This window comes from Macaca mulatta, chromosome 12 (assembly GCF_049350105.2).
Source record: "Macaca mulatta isolate MMU2019108-1 chromosome 12, T2T-MMU8v2.0, whole genome shotgun sequence".
In the NCBI taxonomy this organism is placed as follows: domain Eukaryota; kingdom Metazoa; phylum Chordata; class Mammalia; order Primates; family Cercopithecidae; genus Macaca; species Macaca mulatta.
This window is the reverse complement of record NC_133417.1, coordinates 17,999,022-18,021,996: the sequence shown is the minus strand read 5'-3', so window position 1 is coordinate 18,021,996 and position 22,975 is coordinate 17,999,022. Positions and strand designations below refer to the sequence as shown.

General features: G+C 42.1%; 1 protein-coding gene across 4 annotated transcripts in view; it reads right to left on the bottom strand.

The window, feature by feature from the left end:
* The window catches only part of SCTR (secretin receptor), an 82,189-nt gene that overhangs the window by 46,953 nt on the left and 12,261 nt on the right, over window positions 1-22,975 (bottom strand). For all 4 annotated transcript variants that reach the window (XM_001083803.5, XM_077956858.1, XM_077956857.1 and 1 more), the window contains exon 2: window positions 6,751-6,871. In XM_001083803.5, coding sequence (XP_001083803.3) covers window positions 6,751-6,871 — 121 coding nt within the window. The remainder of the gene's footprint in view (window positions 1-6,750; window positions 6,872-22,975) is intronic.

The following is a 22,975-nucleotide window of genomic DNA, read 5'->3' as shown; positions in this document are numbered from 1 at the left end:
CTTTAGGGCTTTAAAACCATGTTTTCAAAGTAACAGATCCCCTTTCCTACATGCACACTGCAGAAGACCAATATGCAAAACAGATCCCAGTGACAGCTGTTTGTGATGCAAGGGTCAGCTGAGCCACCCTTTCACCCACCTGCATGCTGGCCCTCCTTGGTTCTGCCACCAGGGCCTGGCCAGACACCGCAGCTCTTGCAAAGCCAGGGGAGCCCTTTTCTCAGGGAGAGTAAGGTCCGGAGGAGAGGGGTGTGGTCAGGGCTTGCCCAGGTGCCCCCAGTGAGTGTGAGGCAGAAGTCAAGCAGGAATCCCCAGTGAGCTTTCTCGGCCCTGGATGCAGTCAGGACCTGGCAGAAAGGGCTGTTGCACTGCATGGGGTGCCTTAGGGAAGAAAGATGACCGACTCTGCTCAGATCAGTCAACCCAGAATTGAGACATGGACGTGGGTGCAACTTCCTGGAGTAATATGGATGTGCACTTGGCATTGGTAAGGTGACTGGGCAAGAGGTTCGCCGAAGAGGCAGCACCCACAGGCAGGGCTGAGCGCCTAACTGGACCCCAGCCGTTCATGGCAGAGGTCAGCCTGGCTGCACCAAAGGGCTGGGACAGAGGCCGTGAGGGGAGCTTCTGCCTTCTTCAGGTAGTAATTCACTTATTCCCCACAACAGCGTCGTGAAGTTGATCCGATTACTTTCCACACTTTAAAATGGGCACATTGAGGAGTGGGGAGAATCCTCTACCCAAGAGCCCCAGAAAGGAAGAGTGGCACCGACTCCAGCTGACTCTGTCTGCTTCCTGCCTGGCATTCAGCCCTGCTCATCTCACCAGATCCAGCCGTGAGTCCCACCCCGGTGGGGAGAGTCTCTTCCTCGAACTGTGACAGCCCAACAGGAATTCCGGGTGCCCAGAGGGGAGCGGGAACCCCAGCCAGCATGGTCACTAGTCAGGGCCTGAGTGAGGCAGGCAGAGCCAGCTCACCACTCCGTAGCGGAGGGCCACAGAAAACAGGGACTCCCCTCTGTCCCCCAAAGCCAGACCCTGGAGAGCATCCCTCCACCGGTGACCAGGACCACATCGCTCGCCTCAGCTAATCTGTGACAAGTTGGGCAGCTGGGGGCATTTGTGTCCTCTGCAGGGGCCTCGCCTGCCTCCAAGGCTCCATCTCATCTCCCACTCTCTCCTTGGGGCTGGCGGTCTTTTGTTTTCTCTTTTCTCCCTGCTCTCTGTCATGTATCTGCCCTCATTCACTCAGTAAGTCAGTCAACAAACACACACTGAATATTCAGTCTGGCAAGACCTGTGTCAAAAACACTGGGGAAGAAGGAAGGCGACACTGTTGCTGCCTCAGGCTGGGGCAGGGACAGTCCAGGAAACACACGTTTACAGTGCAGTGCAGAGGTGCGAGGAGAAAGAAACAGTCTCCTGCAGGAGTCGGGGTGACTCACTTGGCCAGAGGAGCTATGGACACTCAGACATCATTCCTAGAAGAGTCTGAAAAGACGGGTGGTTTCAGAGGGAAGAAGATGGAGAATGGTGTTGTAGCAGAGGGGTCTGCATGTGCAAAAGCTGGAGGCAGGAAAGAAATGGACAGGCAGGAAATTGCAAGCAATTTGGTTGAGAGTTGAGCTGATTGGCAGTGTTTGGGGTGGAGATGTGGACAGGGGCCACGTCAGGAGCTGGGCCTCATCCTGGAACCACTGGAGAACAGTGGGACATTTTAAACACATCTCATGTTAAAATAACCATCCCTTACTTCTCAGTATAAACGAAAGTTCACCATCAGCCCCCAGAGAGGCTCCGCATTCTAGGCCCTATCTCATAGGGCTGCTGTCATCGGAATTTCAGGCATTGTCCTTGGGGAGACGAGGTGGGGGGCACCCACGACTCGGCTGCACCTCAGGCTGGCCTTGTTGGTGCCTTGCTTCTTCCTGTCCCAGACACAGTTGCTGGGGGTAGCAGGAAATCAGAAGGCTCTCTTTGGTGCCCCCATGAATGCCGTAAGACCATGGTCTGGCTCCCCAAGTGCAGTCAGAGCCAGAGGGAAAGTGCAGTCAGGTAGAGGGAAAGCAAAGGCTCACACTATGGGAGAGATGTCTGTCCCTGTCCCTGTCCCTGTCCCTCGCGCAGTGGTCGAGTGCATGGGCTAAAGCACGTTTGCAGCATCCACGTTGCTGCCTCTGCTGATCACACGCCCTCATGTTCCTCTGCTTCCAGCTGCTCCTGACAAATGGGGGCCGGGAGGGCTCCAGACTGGCTCCTGGGTCCTCTTCCCTTCCCGCTCCTGTACTCTCCTGGTGCAACCTCAGCCTCACCTGCGCCTATGCGGAGGTTTATCCCCAGCCCTCATCCCTACTCTGTAGTCTCACCTCTACATGTCTAAAACTACATTTGTGATTTTTAATCTCCTCTCCTCCAAAATACTGATTTTCCTTTACTTCTTCCTCCAGTTGCTCAAGTCAGACACCTGGGGGCCATCCTGGATTCTCTGTCTCTCACCTCATTCCCAATCCAGCTCATCACCATGTGTGGTCAGTGTCTCCCACCCACACAGCTCTGCTATGGGTGTACGCCTCTCCAGCCCTCGCAGCGGAACCTGCTTCTAACTCCTTAGCCTTAACCTTTTCTGGGCATACCCAATCTCACTTTCACCCACTGGCCCAGTATCCCTTTGTCTGGGGGCTTTCTCTATCTACTGGAGGCAATTCTGTCACTAAGCACAGCAGGCTGGCAGTGCAAGGGAATGAAAGCTGCGTGTCCTGAAGCAGCCCCACCTCTGACTGACGGGACACTGGTGGATGCATCCTCCAGCTCCTGTGCGACTTGGAGGCGTGTGTTCCACAAGTGCCCACAGTGATGACGCAACATTTACCAGCTTTCTTCCCTTCCCTGTCTTGGTTCCCAGTCACACTGATCTGGCCTGGAATCACCTGCTTCTGGGGAATCCAAACAATGACATCCTATCCAGTCCCAGTGATCATATCTCTTGCCTAGCCCACCGGGCTCCCAGCGGGTCTCTCTGAACTACTCGTGTCCTTTTCCAGTTCACCTCCCACACTGTGGCAGAGGTGATCTTTCATAATGCAGACAGTCACACCCCTGGCCTCCTAAGACTCTCCTGGGCTTTTGGCCGCCCTTAGGATAGGATGAAAATCTCCCAAGGGCTGATGAGCCCCTGTGTGCTCATCCTGCAGCAGGATCCTTCATGTCCGTGCTCAGTAACCACCAGTCAGGCTCAGGCCTTGGCTCAAACATCATTTCCTCAAGAAAGCCCTCATGGAGGCCCAGGCTAGGTCAAGCTTCCTGATTAGACACTCAGGCAGACCCACATACTGCTTTTATCTCATTTTTTTTTTTGAGACGGAGTCTTGCTCTGTCTCCCAGGCTGGAGTGCAGTGGCCGGATCTCAGCTCACTGCAAGCTCCGCTTCCCGGGTTTTACGCTATTCTCCTGCCTCAGCCTCCCGAGTAGCTGGGACTACAGGTGCCCGCCACCTCGCCCAGCTAGTTTTTTGTATTTTTTAGTAGAGACGGGGTTTCACCGTTATCTCATCATTTTATATGAGTTTCTTTCTTTCTTTCTTTTCTTTCTTTCTTTCTTTCCTTCCTTCCTTTCTTTCTTTCTTTCTTTCTTTCTTTCTTTCTTTCTTTCTTTCTTTCTTTCTTTCTTTCTTTCTTTCTTTCTTTCTTTCTTTCTTTCTTTCTTTCGGCAGACCCACATACTGCTCTTATCTCATCATTTCATATGAGTTTCTTTCCTTCCTTCCTTCCTTCCTTCCTTCCTTCCTTCCTTCCTTCCTTCCTTCCTTCCTTCTTTCTTTTGACAGAGTTTCACTCTTGCTGCCCAGGCTGGAGTGTAATGGCGCGATCTTGGCTCACTGCAACCTCAGCCTCCTGGGTTCAAGTGATCCTCCTGCCACCGTCTCCCGAGTAACTGGGATTACAGGCGCCCACCACCACACACGGCTAATTTTGTATTTTTAGTAGAGACGGGGTTTCACCTTGTTGGCCAGGCTGGTCTCGAACTCCTGACCTCAGGTGATCCACCTGCCTCGGCCTCCCAAAGTGCTGGGATTACAGGCATGAGCCACCGCGCCTGGCCATGAATTTCTAATCACTTGATCCATGTCTCCCTCACCAGGCTGAGTCGTGGTGACAATGGCAAAGCCTGCCCACTGCCATCCTTCTCTTCTTTCTTACGAGGAGGACTTGGTTTTGCTCCAGGTGGTTACATGCACAGCTATAAACTCATCCTGCAGTATCCATTGCAGCTGGGGTGGCCATGCAGTCCTATTCCGGCTGATGCAGTATACGCAGAAGTCACCGGGAGAGTGTCAAGAAAGTCTGGCTTACAGTCTATCTCATCCTTCCTGCTAGTGACTTTCTTCTTCTTCCTGCCAGAAATGCAGGTATTCTCCTCTCCTCCCTGGAGGTACAGCAGCCATTATATGACCATGAGAACAGACGCCACACATTCAGGCAAAAGAGAGGAGGAATCCGGAATATGGCGACATCTTGGAACTTTGCTCCAGCTCTTTTTGTAATATGCAACAAACAAATTGCTATCTGGTGAAGCCAGTGTATCAAGCTCCTGCCACGCACCGCAAAACACATTCCTAAATGATGAGAGCACAGCCGACAATGCTCCTTTGTCACCACTCACCTGACACCACTAAGTGCTAAATAAGCATTCTTTGAATGAATGCTTTTCATTTCACACCAACTCCATAAAATAGATGTGAAAACTGATAAATATAAAATGAATGCTTTTCATTTCACACCAACTCCATAAAATAGATGTGAAAACTGATAAATATAAAATGAATGCTTTTCATTTCACACCAACTCCATAAAATAGATGTGAAATCTTGTTCAAGATCAGTCTGTCTAATTTAAAAGCCTGGGCTCTGTTTTTCTTTCCCTCTCTCTTTTTAAATTGAAGAAAAATCATATAACATAACATTAACCATTAACGATTTAAAGTGCACGATTTAGTGGATTTAGTACCTTCACAATAAAATATTGTGGAAACATCACCTCTATCTAGTTCTAACACATTTTTACCAATTCCAAAAGGAAACCTGTGCCCCTCAAGCAATCACTTCCCATCGTCCGTTCCTTCAGCCCTGGTAAGCACTAATCTGTCTCTATAGGTTTGGCTCATCTGCACATTTTATATTAGTGAAATCATACAGTGTGTTCCTTTATTTTTTTTAATATTTATTTATTTATTTTGAGACAGAGTCTCACTCTGTCACCCAGGCTGCAGTGCAATGACGTGATCTCTGCAACGTCCACCTCCCGTGCTCAAGCGATTCTCCTGCCTCAGCCCAGCTGGAATTACAAGTGCCCGCCACCATGCTGGCTAATTTTTGTATTTTTAGTAGAGATGGGGTTTCGCTATGTTCGCCAGGCTGGTCTTGAACTCCTGACCTCAAATGATCTGCCCACCTCGGATTCCCAAAGTGCTGGGATTACAGGCATGAGCCACCATGCCCACCCACAATGTATGTCCTTTTGTATCTGGCTTGTTTCACTTAGCATTGTTTCAAGGCTTGTCCATGCTGTAGAACGTATCACCACTTCATTCTTTTTAAAAGCTGAATAATACCCACTGGATGGATACACCACATTTTGTTTATCCATTCATCAGTTCATGGGCATTTGGGCTGTTTCCACCTCTTCATCCTTGTGAAGGGGGCTGCTATGAACATCCGTGTACAGATGTTCGTTTGAACCCTGCAGTGGGTTCTTAATGCTATACCCCTCCTTATGCTTAGACGACAGACAGCAAAAACAAGACTTTTAGGAAGGGAATAAAAATAAAGTTAACATTTAAATATAACATTAACTCTTAAAGTGTTGATTAATAATAACAATTAACATTTAAATTAGCAATATTTACAAGGCATCTGTATTTAACACACTTTATCTCATTTATCATTATAATCCTGAAGAAGTTATCACCTCCATTCTTTTTTTTTTTTTTGAGACAGAGTTTTGCTCTTGTTGCCCAGGCTGGAGTGCAATGGCACCATCTTGACTCACTGCAACCTCTGCATCCCGGGTTCAAGCAATTCTCCTGCCTCAGCCTCCCTAGTAGCTGGAATTACAGGCGTGCGCCACCAAGCCTGGCTAATTTTGTATTTTTAGTAGAGGTGGGGTTTCACCATATTGGTCAAGTTGGTCTCGAACTCCTGACCTCAGGTGATCCACTCACCTCAGCCTCTCAGAATGCTGGGATTACAGGCGTGAGCCACCACACCTGGCCACCTCCATTCTATAAATCAGAAAATAGAGACTCCGAGGGCTAAATAATATGCCTGTGTTCACACAGCCAGTGAGTGTCACCCAGTAGGCGGCCCACACTATTGTGGACCCAGGCTGCCTTTCCTACTACCTCACTCATGGAGCTGGCAGGGAGGTGGGAGAATGAATGAGAGGAAAACTGCCTTGCAAAGAAATTCCCACCAAGCTCTTAAGTTGGCCAAGTCAGCACGCAGAAGCTGATGGTAGGAAAACACTGGCTATGTTCACTTGCCCAGGAAAAGAAGAGTAGTAAGGATCTGGCTTTGGGGTCCATGTGATCTGCTCACCAGAACCACTCCAGCCCTGGCCCCCCCAGCTGATTGAGTAAATAAAGCTAGATCAGCCTCCCACATCCAATCCTGGCCCAGGACAAGCTCCTCCTGCCCAGCGGGACTGGACATGCTCCACCCCCAAGAGAGGACATGGGCTGTGGCAAGCCTCATACCTGGCACTGGCTGCTCCGTGCCCAGGTCTCCTGTCTGCTCTCTGGAGAGTTCCTGCAGGCACTGGTCTTGCTCTTCCCACAGCACTTGCAGCACGTCACATAGTCGGGGAAGGGCTCCAGTCTGCAAGTCCAAAACCAGGGATGCTCATCATTGCCACTAATTCAATCCTGTCACACAAGGACTTTTCATGGGGGAGAATGGGGCAAGACAATGGGGATTCAACGGGGATTCGAGTAAAGCAAAGCCCTTGCCTGTAAGGATCTCCTGGTCCGCAGGAAAGGTGGAGGCAGCCACTCCTGGGGAGAATTCAGAACACATCTGGGAAAGCTGGGATGTGTAAATCATCTGTGGCTTGTCCACTGCAAATTTTGCTCTTAAGTTTATCGAGGCTCCTGAGCCCAACAAGCTGTTTGCTTTCTCAGCACCTTACTCTTTGTCTGTGGGACTTACTTTATGCTACTCCAACTGTGTGAGTCTTTTCTTTTTTGAAAGCTTAGTGTTTTTTGTTTTATTTGGTCTTGTTTTCTGTTTTTCTAGAGACAGGGTCTTTGTCACTCAGGCTGGAGTGTCGTGGTGTGATCATAGCTCACTGCAGCCTTGATCTCCTGAGCTCAAGCAATCCTCCCACCTCAGTGTCCCCAATAGCTAGAACTACAGGCCAGGTATGTGCCACCACACCTGGATAATTTACACACACACACAAATGCACACACACACACATATGTACACACACACACGCATACATAATAGAGAAGGGGGTCTGACTATGTTGCCCAGACTGGTATCAAACTCCTGGGATTATAGGCATGAGCCACTGTGTCCAGCCTGAAAACCTACTTATGATTCAGACAAGTTCTTTGAAACGTACACTTAACCATCTTCTCGTCCCACAGAAGACAGCATACATCCCTCCGAGAACAGCGACTGCAGGGAGGAGTTGGACAGGAGGATGAGGGAGGGACTGGCACTCAGCTGTGACTTCCTCACTCTTTCCAGTGGCACACAGCTCACGCACTACTGCTCTTGTCCTCTTCCTTTTGGGGTCTCACCTGGTTCTTGCTGAAGCCCATAGTCTCTGGAAATTCCAACATAATGGAGCAGGGAGAGAAGTCCTTGGAGACAAAGCCACCCTCCAAATTGGCCCACGTAAACAAAAGCTCTGAGCCAGAGAAGGGCAGCTAAGGTAGCACTATGGTCAAAAGGCTAGAGGCAAACAGAAGTCATTCACTACTCTTTCCAGAGTAGGCTTCCTATCATGGCTCCATTATTTGGTGCCTGAGACTTGGGAAGTATAATGAATGAATATATGAATGCACAACTGAACAGATGAATACACTGCACTCCTACTTTCCTTACAAAGTACAGATGTGGCATTTTAATATTAGAGTCCTTTTACAGACACTAACTTAATCAGGTCTCAAAATAATACAATAAAAAAAGAAAAGGAAGGAAACTGAGACCCATGGTGTTAGGGGATATGACCAGGGTCATCCACCCAGCCTTCCAAGAGGTTGAGGGCCAGGTCTTATACCCCCTTGTCAATCCTCCACTAGCGATTTGCAGATGGAAATTCCAACATAATGGAGCAGGGAGAGAAGTTTCTGGAGACAAAGCCACACTCCAAATTGGCCCAAGTAAACAAAAGCTCTGGACCAGAGAAGGATAGCTAAGGTAGCACTATGGTCAAATGGCTCAGAGGCAAACTGAAATCATCCTCTGTTTAGTTCCTATTCCGGATCTTTCACGTTACCACCCTTCACTAGTGCTGTCGGAAAGGATCTACCAACTGTCAGCAACTGCTCCTTTCCCCAGCTCCCTGACACCAACTGACCAGGGTTTATGTTCCCCATGAAAAACACACATCACCTCCCCTGGCCCAGAGCTTGTGATCAGTCATGGCCGGCTGCTGCAGAAACATCCGGGCCCAGCCAGCTCTAGGATCATAGAACGCTCATTCTTTCCCCAACTTTCAGCCCTAAGTTTCCATTTTACTCCCAACACAATACAGCAAATGTGTTAATCACGTTGTTTGTCATTTAGACTCTTGATCAAAACAAGTAGTTTCCCTAAGAATATAGCAATTGTTAAGAGAGCTGGCATTGGCACACAGCTCATGCACTCCTGCTCTTGTCCTCTTCCTTGTGGGGTCTCACCTGGTGCTTGCTGAAGCCCATAGTCTCTGACACCCTCTGGCTTCTCAGTGGAGGAAGTGGAAGAGCTTGAATGGAAAAATCCACCTAGAGATGGCCAGGCACTGCCTGTTAGTTCACTGGTCGGCACACATTCTGTTCAGAGCCACTTAGAAATTAACATGACTCTCAACAGGAGAGAAAGTGCTGGAGGTAGTGAGACCAGGTATAATCTTTTAAGGAATCGTAAGTGTCACAGTAAATAAGTAAGTATAAAGAAATTAACATGACTCTCAACAGGAGAGAAAGTGCTGGAGGTGATGAGACCAGGTATAATCTTTTAAGGAATCGTATAAAAGAAGCAGTGACCCAGAAGACAGAACAATAGAAATTACACAACCTGAACAACAGAGATAAAATAAACTGAAAATAAAAATTAAGAAACCTTGAGGAACCTGATGGGGACTATAACAAAATATCTAGCATTCATTTCTTAGGAGTTTCAGAAGGAGAGGAGAAAGAGGGTGGAGCTGAAAAAAGTACTCCAAAAAATAATGGCTGAAAACTTCCCAAATTTGGCAAGAGACATACACTTGTAGACTGAAGAACACAAACCAGCCTTGAAGAAGATAAAACCTTAAAAGTCCACACCAAGGCACATTATTTTTGAAAACTAAAGAAAAAATCTAGAAAGCAGCCAGAGAAAAACTACACTTTATCTAGAGGGGGAAAACAGTTAAGATGACAACTGATTTTCCATCAGAAGTTAGAGGAAGATGGCACAATATTTTTAAATATTTTTAAAGTGCTGAAAGAAAAGTATTGTCAACCATGAATCCTATACCCAGTAAAAATACCCTCCAGGAATGAAGGGGAAATCAAGATATTCTCAAATAAGAAAAAGTAAAAGAATTTGTTGGCAGTAGACTCACCCTAAAAGAATGGCTAAAAGAACTTCTCTAAATATGAAGAAAAAGTTAAAGAAGGAAAATTGGAACATGAGCAAGGAAGAACACAGTAAGCAAAAATGTGGGTAAATGTGATAGGTTTTCCTTCTCTTCAGTTTTCTAAATTATGTTAATTATTGAAGCAAAAATTACAACACTGTCTGATTTTGTTCTAAATGTATATCAACTACATATTTAAGACAAGTATATTACAAATGTGGAATGATAAAGAGACAAAAATAGAGGTAAGATTCTATAGTATCCTTGAACTGGGAGTATGAGAACACCAGTAGACTATTATAAGTTGTGTATATATAATGGAATATCTATGAGCAACTTAAAAAACTGCTTAAAGAGATACACTCAAAAGCACTGTAGAGGAATCAAAATAGAATTTTAAAAGTTGTTCAACTAACCCACAAGAAGGCACAGAAAAGTAAACTAAGAAATAAAAAACTTAGAGAACAAATATAAAACAAAAAATAAAAAGGCAGACTGAAGCCCTCACATATCAATAGTGACATTAAATGTAAATGGTCTAAACACACCAATTTAAAAAGAGATTGGCATATTGGATTTTAAAACATGATTATACACTGTCTATAAGAAACTCACTTTAAATATAATCTAGGCAGGTTGAAAGGATGGAACAATATGTATTATGTAAATATTAATCAAAGAAAGCAGGAGTGACTATATTAATGTAAGATAGATTGTAGAGCAAAAACAATAACCAGAAACAGAAAGACACATTACATAATGATAAAAAAGGCAAGCTATCAAAAATACATAGCAATCCTAAATGTGTATGCATGAAACAATTATGCTGTAAAATATGTGAAACAAAAACTGATAGAACTGAAAGGAGAAATAGGCAAATCTACAATTTTAGTTGGATTCTACACAACCTTCTCTTAACAATGGATAGAATAACTAAACAGAAAATCAGCAAAGATGTAGGAAAATACCATTATCAAGACAATCTAATTAATATTTATAGAACATTTCACCCAACAACAGCAGAATACACATTTTAATCAAGTATTCGTGGAACATACATCAAGGAAATCACATTGTGGGCTATAAAACAAAACACAACAAATTTAAAATAACTGAAATCATATATAATGTGTTCTCTGACCACAACAAAAACAAATTAAAAATAAATAACAGAAAGAAAAATGGAAACTCTCCAAACACTTGGAAATGAAGCAACACACTTCTAAACAATCCATGAGTTTAATATTGAAAATCAATCAGTGTAATTCATCATATTAACAGCTGAATAAAAATCACATGATCATATCAATAGAGGCAGAAAAATTATTTGAAAAAATTCAATACCCATTAATGATAAAAACTCACAGAAAAATAGGAACAGAGGGGAACTCCTCCAACTTGATAAAGAGCATCTACAAAAAACCTACAGCTAAAACCATACTTAATGTTGATATTTCTTGCCTTAAGGATGGCAAGATGTCTACTCTCACAATTCTTATTTAACACAATATTGGAAGTCCTAGCCAATGCAATAAGACAAGAAAAAGAAATAAAGGCATACAGATAAGAAGGAGGAACATACATATATATATGAGACACTCAGACAACTCATAGCAAAAATAAATATATAATTCAATTTTAAAATGGGCAAAAGGACTAAATAGACATTTCTCAAAAGAAGACATACAAATGGCAGCAGGTATATGAAAAAATGCTCAACATCACTAATCATCAGAAAAATGAAAATCAAAACCATAATGAGAATTATTTCACCCCAGTTAGGAGGGCTACTATTGAAAAGACAAAAAATGATAAATGCTGGCAAGGATGAGAAGAAGGGAATGCTTGTATACTGCTGATGGGATGTATTGTAGTATAGCTATTATGGAAAACAGTATGGAAGTTTCTCAAAAAACTAAAAATAGAACTATCATATGATCCAGGAATTCCACTTCTGGATATATATCCAAAAGAAAGGAAATCAGTATGTCAAAGAGATATATGCAGTCCCATGTTTATTGCAGCACTACTCACAATAGTCAAGATATGGAATCAACCTAAGTACCCATCAGCAGATGAGTAGATAAAGAAAATGTGGTATATATACACAGTGGAATATTATTCAGCCATAAAATCAATGAAATCCTGTCATTTGTGGCAACACAGTTGGAAATGGAGGTCATTATGCTAAGTGAAATATCCAAGCACAAAGAGACAAAAAAAACACATGTTCTCACTCATATGTGGGAGCTAAAAAGGTGGATCCCATGAAGATAGAGACTAGATGGGTTGTTACCAGAGGCTGGGAAGGGTAGGGGAGAGAAGGGGTTGAAGAGAGGTTGAATAATGGGTACAAATATAGTTTTGATAGAAGAAATATGACTCAGTGTTTGATAGATCAGTAGGGTGACTATAGCTTAAAATAATCTATTGTATGTTTCAAAATAGCTAGAAGACAATAATTTCAATGTTTCTAGCATAAAGAAAAGACAAATATTTAAGGTGATGGCTATGCCAATTACATTGATTTGATCTTTACAAATTATATGAATGTGTACGATTATCATATGAACCCCAAAAATATGTATATTATATGTGCCAATTAAAAATAATTAAATTTATAATAAAAGGTTGAAAAAGAAAAGAAATAAGCCAGGCCACAAAAAGACAAATATTGCATGTTCTCACTAGCATGTAGGAGCCTAAAAAGTGGATCTCATGGAGGTAGAAAATAGAATGGTGTTTACCACCTGCTGGGAAGGGTTGCAGGGAGGAAGGGATGAAGAGATGTTGGTTAATGGGTACAAAAATACAGTTAGGTAAAAGGAATAAGTTCTAGCCTTTGATAGTATAGTAGGGAGATGATAGTTAGCAATAATTTATTATACATTTCAAAATAGCTAGAAGAATTGTAATTTTCCAACACAAAGATAAATGTTTGAGGAGATGGATATCCCAATTACCCTGACATGATCATAGCATATTGTATACATGCATCAAAATATCACAATTACCTCCAAAATATGTAAAACTATGATACACCAATCAAAAATACAAAGAAGAAGAAGAAAAACCTATTTGTAGATAACATGACTGTCTACATAGACAATCCCAAGGAATCTGCCAAAAAATTCCTAGAACTAGTAAGTATGTTCAGCAAGGTCTCAGGATGAACACTAAACACTGACAAATGAATTGTATTTCTATATACTTGCAGTAAGCACATGCACAGTGAATTAAAAAAAAAAAAAAAAAAACCAGTGGCCAGGCATAGTGGCTCATGCCTATAATCACAGCACTTTGGGAGGCCAAGGTAGGTGGATTTCTTGAGTCCAGGAGTTCAAGACCAGCCTGGGCAAGATGTCAAAACCCCATTTCTACAAAAAATACATGAATTCGTTGGGTGTGGTGGCATGAGCCTGTAGCTCGAGATACTTGGGAGGCTGAGACAGGAGGCTTAAACCCATGAGGTTGAGGCTGCAGTGAGCAGAGATTGCACCACTGCTCTCCAGACTCAGTGAGAGAGTGAGACCCTGTCTCAAAAAAAAAAAAAAAAAAGAAAGAAAAGAAAAGAAAATACAGTGTCGCCGGGCACGGTGGCTCAAGCCCGTAATCCCAGCACTTTGGGAGGCCGAGAGGGGCGGATCACAAGGTCAGAAGATTGAGACCATCCTGGCTAACATGGTGAAACCCCGTCTCTACTAAAAAAATACAAAAAACTAGCCAAGTGAGGTGGCGGGCGCCAGTAGTCCCAGCTACTCGGGAGGCTGAGGCAGGAGAATGGCATAAACCCAGGAGATGGAGCTTGCAGTGAGCTGAGATCCGGCCACTGCACTCCAGCCTGGGCGACAGAGCGAGACTCCATCTCACAAAAAAAAAAAAAAAAAAAAGAAAGAAAGAAAATACAGTGTCACTCAGAATCAATTAAAAAAAGAGGTGCTTAGGCATAAATCCAGCAAAACATGTACAGAATTTATATGCTGAGAATGACATAATGCTGGTAAAAGAAATCAAAGGTCTAAATAAATGAAGAGACATACCATGTTCATGGATTAGAAGACTTAACATAGTAAAGATATCAGTTCCTTCCAAACCATGTTTAGCACAATTCCTATCAAAATCTCAGCAAGTGTTTTGGAGATATAAAGAAGATTATTCTAAAATTTATGTAGAAAAGCAAAAGAATGAGAATACCTAAAAGAGATGCTTTTTTTAAAGAAATGAAACAATTTATTTATAAGTGCTAAAACCAGGAATCAACTAGGACTTCCTTCAATAGGTCAGTGGATAAACAGATCATAATACAGACATATAATTGATGATTATCCAGTGATTAAAAAAAAGGACTGAGCTGCTGGGCACTGTGGCTCACACTTGTAATCCCAGTGCTTTGAGAGGCTGAGGCCAGAGGATTGCTTGAGTCCAGGAGTTCAAGACCAACCTGGGCGACAGAGTGAGACCTCTTCAAAAAAAAAAAAAAGAGAGAGAAAGAAAAAAAGAAATGAGCCATTAAGCCACAAAAAGACACAGAGTAATCTTAAATACAGATTGCTAAGTGAAAGAAGTCAATCTAAAAAGGTTACAGGCTGGCAGTGGTGGCTTACACTTGTAATCTCAGCACTTTAGGAGGCTGAGGCAAGAGGCTTGCTTGAGTCCAGGAGTTCAAGACCAGCCTGGCAACACAGTGAGATTCCATTGCTTAAAAAAGTTGATTTAAAAATTAGCCTGGCATGGTGGCATGCATAGGATTGCTTGAGCCTGGGAGGTGGTGGCTGCAGTGAGCCATGATAGCACTACTGCACTCCCGTCTGGGGGACAGAGTGAGAAATAAATAAATAAATAAATAAATAAATAAATAAATAAATAAGTTACATACTATATAATCTCAACTGTATGGAAAAGGCAAAAACTTTGGTGACAGTAAAAAAAAAATCAGTGGTTGCCAGGGGACAATAGGAAGGGAGATGGGCTAAGTCAGGAAGGAAGAATAGGTGGAACATGGGACTTTTAGGACAGTGAATCAATTCTGCATGATACTGTAATCATGGATACATGTCATTATACATTTGTCAAAACTCATAGAATATACAACACAAAGTTTATTGTAAACTATGAACTTTAGTTAGTAATATTGTATCAACATAAGCTCAGCAATTGTAATAAATAAACCACATTGATGCAAGACGTAAGTAATAGGGAAAACTGGAGAGGAGGAATTGAAAGGGTATATGGGAACTCTTTGTACTTTCCACTCAATTTTCCTGTATACCTAATTCTCTTCAACAAAATTAATTCTGTTAATTTTAAGAAAAGTGGAAAGAATCGGTTTACCTGATTTTCAGAGGTATTATATAGGTACAACCATCAAAACAGCATATCAATGGAAGAATAGAAAAGTAGATCAACAGAAACAATAGAAAACCTAGGAATAGACCTACATAAACATGCACAACCAATTACTGACAAAGGTACAAAGGGATTCAATGAAAGGATCGTCTTTTCAACAAATGGTGTTGAAGCAACCAAACATCTGTAGACAACAAAATGAACCTTGAGCTAAGTCTCACACTTAACACAAAAAGTAACTCAAAATGGATCATGGGCTTAAATTCAAACTATCACACTTTTATTTTAAAGCACAGGAGCTTGGGTGCAGTGGCACATGCCTATAATCTCAGCACTTTGGGAGGCTGAGGCAGGCGGATCACATGGGATCGGGAATTCGAGATCAGCGTGGCCAACATGGTGAAACCCCATCTCTACTAAAAATACAAAAATTAGCTGGGCATGGTGGCGCATGCCTATAATCCCAGCTACTAGGGAGGCTGAGGCAGGAGAATCGCTTGAACCCGGGAGATGGAGGTTGCCGTGAGTCAAGATTGTGCCACAACACTCCAGGCTGGACGACAGAGTAAGACTCTGTCTCAAAAAATAAAAACTAAAAATAAATAAATAAGTAAATAAAAGCATAGGAGAAAATCTTCAAATCTAAAGTTATACAGAGTTCTTACGCTTGGCACCAAAAGCAGGATCCATATAAGGAAAAATTGACAAATTAGACACAATAAAAATTAAAACTTTGCTCCATGAAAAGCCATGTTAAGAAGATGAAAAGACAAGCTACAGAATTGGAGAAAATATTTACAAACTACATATTCAAGAAAGGAATAATATCTAGAATATACAAAGAATGCTCGAAACTCAACAGTAAACAAGCAAAAAATCTAATTAGAACATAAGCAAAAGACACGAAGAGATAGTTTACAGAAGATATACAGATGGCAAACAAGCACATGAACATGTATTCAACGTTGTTAGCTATCAGGTAAATCAAAATTAAAACCTTTATATGGTATCACTCCATATCTATCGGAATGGCTAAAATACTAAAGTATCAACACCCAATGCTGGCAAGGTCATAGGGAAATGGGATCACTCAGACATTGCTGGTGGGAATGTAAAATGGTACACTCACTGTAGAAAACAAGTTGGCAGTGTCTTGAAAACCAACCAGGCAACTAAACATTCAACTACGACAGTCCTGGGCATTTATCCCAAAGGAATGAAAACCTACGTTCACAGAAAAACCTGTCCATAAATATTTATAGCAGCTTTCTTCATAATGGCCCCCAAACTTCAACAATCCAGATGTTTTCCAATGGGTAAGAAGTTAAGTAAACTGTGGTATATTCATACTATGGAACTCTACTCAGCAGCAAAAAAGAGCAAACTTATTATTGATTTTTGCACCAACCTAGATGAATTGCCAGAGAAATATGCTGAATGAAAAGAAGCTAACGTAAAGAAATTACATACTATATGATTCCATCTTTCCATTTGTATAGCATTTCTTATTTTATTTTATAACTTTTTTTTTTTTTTTTTTTAGAGACAGAGTCTCTCTTAGTCACCCAGGCACTGGAGTGCAGTGGTGCAATCATAGTTTACCACAGCCTTGAACCCCCGGGCTCAAGAATCCTCCTGCCTTAGCTTCCTGCACAGGTAGGGCTACACATGTGCCGCCATAGGCGGGCTAATTTTTTAAACATATTTTTTTGTAGAAATAAGGTCTCTGTTGCTAGGCTGATCTTGAACTCCTGGCCTCAAGCAATCCTCCTGCCTCAGCCTCTCAAAGTCTTGGGATTACAGACATGAGCCACCATGTCTGGCCTATATAATGCTCTTGAAATGACAAAATTATATAAATGGAGAAGAGATTCGTGTTGTCAGGAGTTAAGGAAGGAGTGGGCACGGGAAGGAAGTGGAAATAACTATAGCAGGGCACCATGGAGGGCCCTTGTGATGCCAGAAAAATTCTATATCTTGACGGTAGCAATGTCAATATCATGGTTGTAATCTTATACTATATATATATGTGTATAAAACTATACACACACACACACACACACAGTTTTGCAAGATGTTACCATTGGGAGAAACTGGGCAAAAGTTACAAGAGATCTCTCTGTATTATTTCTTACAACTGCATGTTAATTTACAACTATTTCAAAATAAAAAGTTGAATTACAAAAAAAAAGACAACTTAATTATCTGAGTATAAAGAGAACATCTAGCTGGGTAAATTATGGTGAGTCCATTTAACAGGGTATGTTCAGGCATTACACAAGATTATTTAAAGAAAGTATTTAGCAGTACAGAGTATTAACAGTAATACTATGATGTTAAACAGAAAAATCAAGACACAAAATTATATGTACAGTATGATTGTAATTATGCTAAATGTACCAATGTTTGAGAGAAAAATCGGGAAGAAAATGTATGAAAATATTATAAGAATTATTTTTTAAACCTTTTAAAATAATGTTTAAATATGCAGAGGAAGGTAGACAACCAATGTGTGCACAGCCCTGCTATCACTACGTGAGCATGTCAACCGAGCTGCCGTTAGTCAGGGGAACAGGAGAAGAACGTGTCCTGTGGCTGTCACTAGTAAGGCAGGCTGGGGGCTCAGCAGCAGTTACTTTATTAGTTTAAAGAAAGAAATTATTTCTTTAAATCAAGGTTTCTGAACTGAGAGCCAAATTTGCTATGGGTGTCACATATGAAATGCAAGTTTGCATTCCACCTCCTCGTTCTCGTTCTTTTTTTTTATTTTTGAGACGGAGCCTCGCTCCGTCGCCCAGGCTGGAGTGCAGTGGCGAGATCTTGGCTCACTGCAACCTTCACCTCTGGGGTTCAAGTGACTCTCCTGCCTCAGTCTCCCGAGTAGCTGGGACTACAGGCACGTGCCACCACACCCCGCTAATTTTTGTATTTTTAGTAGAGACGGGGTTTCACCATGTTGGCTAGGATGATCTCAATCTCTTGACCTCGTGATCTTTGGCCTCCCAAAGTGCTGGTTCGTTCTCGTTGTTACCACCAGTGATAACCTCTTTTGCCAGAGACTGCTTCCCCGATAAACATTCTTCCCTTTCTCTAGTATAATCAAAACTTAACTGGGCAATTGTTTACCCACCACAGTTACCAATTTGCTTGCAACTAAGGTGTGCCCATGAGATTACATTCTAGCAATAGATTGGAGTGAAAAACACATGAGCAAATTCTGTCTCATGCCCCTGAAGGAAAGGGACGTGCCTCCCTCTTCCATATGTGGATATCACGGTGAACCATATTCAACCACGGGGATGAGAGCAACAGCCCTAAGGCTGATTGTTCTGCTGGACTCAGAGGACTAAATCCATCCTGGACTTGGCTTCTGAACCTCCGCATTCCATCACATTCTCTTTTTAACATTTTTCTTTTTCTTTCTTTCTTTCTCTTTCTTTCTTTCTTTCTTTCTTTCTTTCTTTCTTTCTTTCTTTCTTTCTTTCTTTCTTTCTTTCCTTTCTCTCCTTCCTTCCTTCCTTTCCCTTTCATTCTTTCTCTTACTTTTTCTTTTCCTTTTCTTTTTTCTTTTTTTTTTTTTTTCCTTTGAGACAATCTCGCTCTGTTGCCCAGGCTGGAGTGTACTGGTACAATCATCCTCACTGCAGCCTCAACCTCCCAAACTCCCAGGTGCAAGCCATCCTCCCACCTCAGCCTCTTGAGTAGCTGGGACAATAGGTGCACACCACCAAATTCGGCTAGTTTTTGTATTTTTTTGGTGGAGACAAGGTTTTGCCATGTTGCTCAGGCTGGTTTCGAACTTCTGAGGCTCAAGTGACCCTCCTGCCTCAGCCTCCTAAAGTGCTGGGATTACAGGTGTGAGTCACCATGCCTGACCTAAATAAATTTTTTTCATTGATAAATAAAAAGTGTATAGATTTATTATGCACATGTTGTTTTGGAATATGTATACATTGTAGAAAGGCTTTAATTGAGCTAATTGACATAGGCATTATTTCACTTTTATGTGTGTGGTGAGGACACTTAAAAACTACTCTCTAAGCAATTTTCAAAAACAATATATTGTTATTAACTTTAGTCATCATGTTGTACATCCATTGCATCCTCTTGATGTTAATATACAGGAAGTAACTCAGACTTAGGAAATGTACTGCCAGGGACAGGAAAGAAGTATGCTGTAGTTGGAAGTACTGGTCTCAACTCCCTATGGGGTTTATACATATGACTCCTATCATGGTGGGCGAGGTGTACTTCTTTGCTTGGCCTTGGTCATGTGACCATGGTCAATGGGACATTAGTGATTTGATGTGAGCAGAGGTTTGAAATACATTTGCACACTTGTCCTTGCTCACCTGCATTTTGGAACCTGGGGTAGCCTGCTCATCTTAGAATGAATGATAGGTGTAGCAGACTGAACCTAATCCAGGGGATGGAAGCAAGCCAGGAGAGCCCAGCCCGGATTAATCATACCCTAGCTCAACTGTAAATGCCAAGAGGGAAATGAACACTTATTGCTGCAAGGCACCGAGATGTGTGCAATTGTTATGCAGCCTAGCTGACTGATACAGGGTGGGAAATAAACTCTAGGGCAGCATCAATGTGTGTGGCTAGTGAATGAGGTTTCCCAAAAGTAGGTGGCAATTTCCACTGTGAGAGTTTAAAGAAAGGGATCCTCTGGCAAAGAGGACTCTCTTGAGAGCAACAGAGCAAGGTTAGAAATGGGATAACATATCTATAATGGGAAGCCCCGTGCAAGAAAAGTTCAACTTCCTTGGTGATTTTCCTTTGCACTATAGAAACAGTAATAATGGAGGATAGTTTAACTTTTTCTTCTCATCCAACATTTCTTTTTTTAAAACTGTGGTAAAATATACATAACATAAAATTTACCATTTTAACCATTTAACGTGTGCAATGCAATAGTATTAGGTACCCTCACAATGTTGTGCAACCATCCCCGGTATCCATTTGCATTACCCCAAACAGAAGCTCTGAACTCATCATTTAGCAATAACTCCACATCCCCCCATTCTCCCAGCCCCTGGTAACCTCTATTCTACTTCTGACTCTAAGAATTTGCCTGTTCTAGGTACTTCATATAAATGAATCACACAATATTGGTTTTTTGGCACCTCGCTTGTTTCACTCAGCACATTTTCAGGGTTAATCTATGTTGCAACATGTATCATAATTTCCTTCTTTTTTTATTATGCTTTAAGTTCTAGGGTACATGTGCACAATATGCAGGTTTGTTACACAGGTATACATGTGCCATGTTGGTGTGCTGCACTCATCAACCCATCATCTACATGAGGTATTTCTTCCCATGCTATCCCTGCCCCAGCCCCCCACAACCCAACAGGCTCCTGTGTGTTATGTTCCCCACCCTGTGTCCATGTGTTCTCATTGTTCAACTCCCACTTATGAGGACAGAAAACCAGAATTTCCTTCTTTTTAAGGCTGAATAATATTTCATTGTATAGATAGACCACATTTTGTTTATCTGCTTATCTGTTGATAGACGCCTGGTTTGCTTCCATCTTTTGTCTATTGTGAATAATGCTGCTATGAACATGGGCGTACAAATATCTGTTGAGTCCCTGCTTTCAGTTCTTTGGGGTATATACCCAGAGGCTGAATTGCTGGATCATACGATAATTATATTTTTAACTTTTTCAGGAACTGCACAACTGTTTTCTATAGGGGCTACCCCACTAGCCAGGTACAAGGGTGCCTATTTCTCCACATCCTCACCAACACTTGTTCTTTTTCTATTGCTATTGTTTTATGATGGCTATCCTCGTGGGTGTGAAGTGGAGCATCCCACATTTCTTTTGCCCTTGATCCTTCCTCTAAAAGGTAACAAGCCAAGATAATGTGGTGGTGGGGGGGCGGGTATCCAACTAAAGAAATGCGTGGTGTCCACCAGCATCTGACAGGAATGTCATTCTGCTGAGAGGACTGAGTCCATGTTTCCTGGTGGTGACCAGCAAGGAGGAACTGGAGTCCCCAGGGTTGCTGGGAGTGGCTGGGAAGAGCACGTGGCTCCATGGAGCAACCACCCAGAAGATGTGGGACATGAGAAACAAGCCCTCTTACTATCTCCATCAACCTAGAGAAGACGGGGAGAGGCTGATAGTTAGTAACTATATGCATGTGTATATGTACACATATTGTATATACTCATTAAATTTAAAAGTATTAAATACAATTTTACTTGTAATTCACAGGAGGGACAAACGAAGATGAAAGAACTGCTGAACTTTATGTAAAATTTTCCTCAAAACAAGAGCTATTCATTTTTTTTTTTAATCCCTTTAAATTTTTGTAATTGAGTTTGTATAACCACATTGAGCTTTTTTTTTTTGTACTAGTACCAAAGAGTATAATGACAAATAGTAGTTCCCTTCCATAACCTTTACCTGCTCTCCAGGCAACCGTTTTCAACTTTTTTTAGTTGTTTATTTTCATTTTTGTCTGCATGTTTCAAAATTATATTCTTGGCCGGGAGCAGTGGCTCACACCTGTAATCTCAGCACTTTGGGAGGCCGAGGCAGGCGGATCACGAGGTCAGGAGATCGAGACCATCCTGGCTAACACGGTGAAACCCCGTCTCTACTAAAAATACAAAAAATTAGCCAGGCGAGGTGGCGGCGCCTGTAGTCCCAGTTACTCGGGAGGCTGAGGCAGGAGAATGGCGGGAACCTGGGAGGCGGAGCTTGCAGTGAGCCGAGATCGGGCCACTGCACTCCAGCCTGGGTGAAGGAGCCAGACCCCGTCTCAAAAAAAAAAAAAAAAAAAAAAAAATTACGTTCTTATATTGTTGTTATTTCTTGTTTTTTAAATCCGAGACAGTCAAAACATCCTATTAGGGAAGATAAAGATGAGATGTTTTAAAATCTTCCTACATATACTTCTCTCCCCATATATTACATATACTAATCTTCATTTCATTTTTAGTGAAGAATGGTCTATATTTATAATGACTTATTTTGACTATGAAATATTGTCCGCTGCTGAGTCAAATTATGTAAAATGATTATGTGTCTTTCTTGTACATTTTGTTTTTCCTGAGGTCAATCATTACTGTTTTTTCATTGGATTAGTTTTCCATGTACATATGGCTAATTTTTCCAAGTGCTCCCACAGCTCTGTTACACATCTATCCACAGTCCTATTGGTTTTTCCTCTGGAGATTTCTGTCTCAGAGTTCCCCTTTCTCTTACTCCATGCAGGCCTGCTACCTGGCTGTGGTTTGGGGTGCCCTCTCCCTGTCTCCTGGCTGCAGTCTCATTTCCCAGGTATCGAGGCTTTTTCCTTGGTTTGCTCTCATTTTGAAAAAGCACAGAATTCTCTAGTAACCTCCTAAGAAAAAGGGATAACTTTTTGAATCTTTGCAGAAGTGAAAATGGTTTTATTAATTTAATTAATTATTAAACTAACAATTTGGGTAGAAAACACTAGGGTGAAATAATTTTCCTTCACAATTTTGAAGACATTTCTCCTCTTCCTGTATTGTTAATAAGAAATCCAATTCTGATTCTAAATCTTTTGAATGCAACTTTTTTGTTTTGGCCCTAGAAATATGTAAGATTTTTCTTTGTTTTTAGGTATTTTGAAATTCCTTGAGGAAATGGGTCATTTTAAATTTATTGATTGGATACTCAGTGGGCATTTCAATCTGAAGACTTGTGTTCATTTCTGGGAATTTAAAAAAATTATGTTTTTAATTTATTATTTCCTCCCTTCATATGCATGCTGTCTGTCTGGAATTTCTATTAGCAGAGTATTCGACGAGGTGC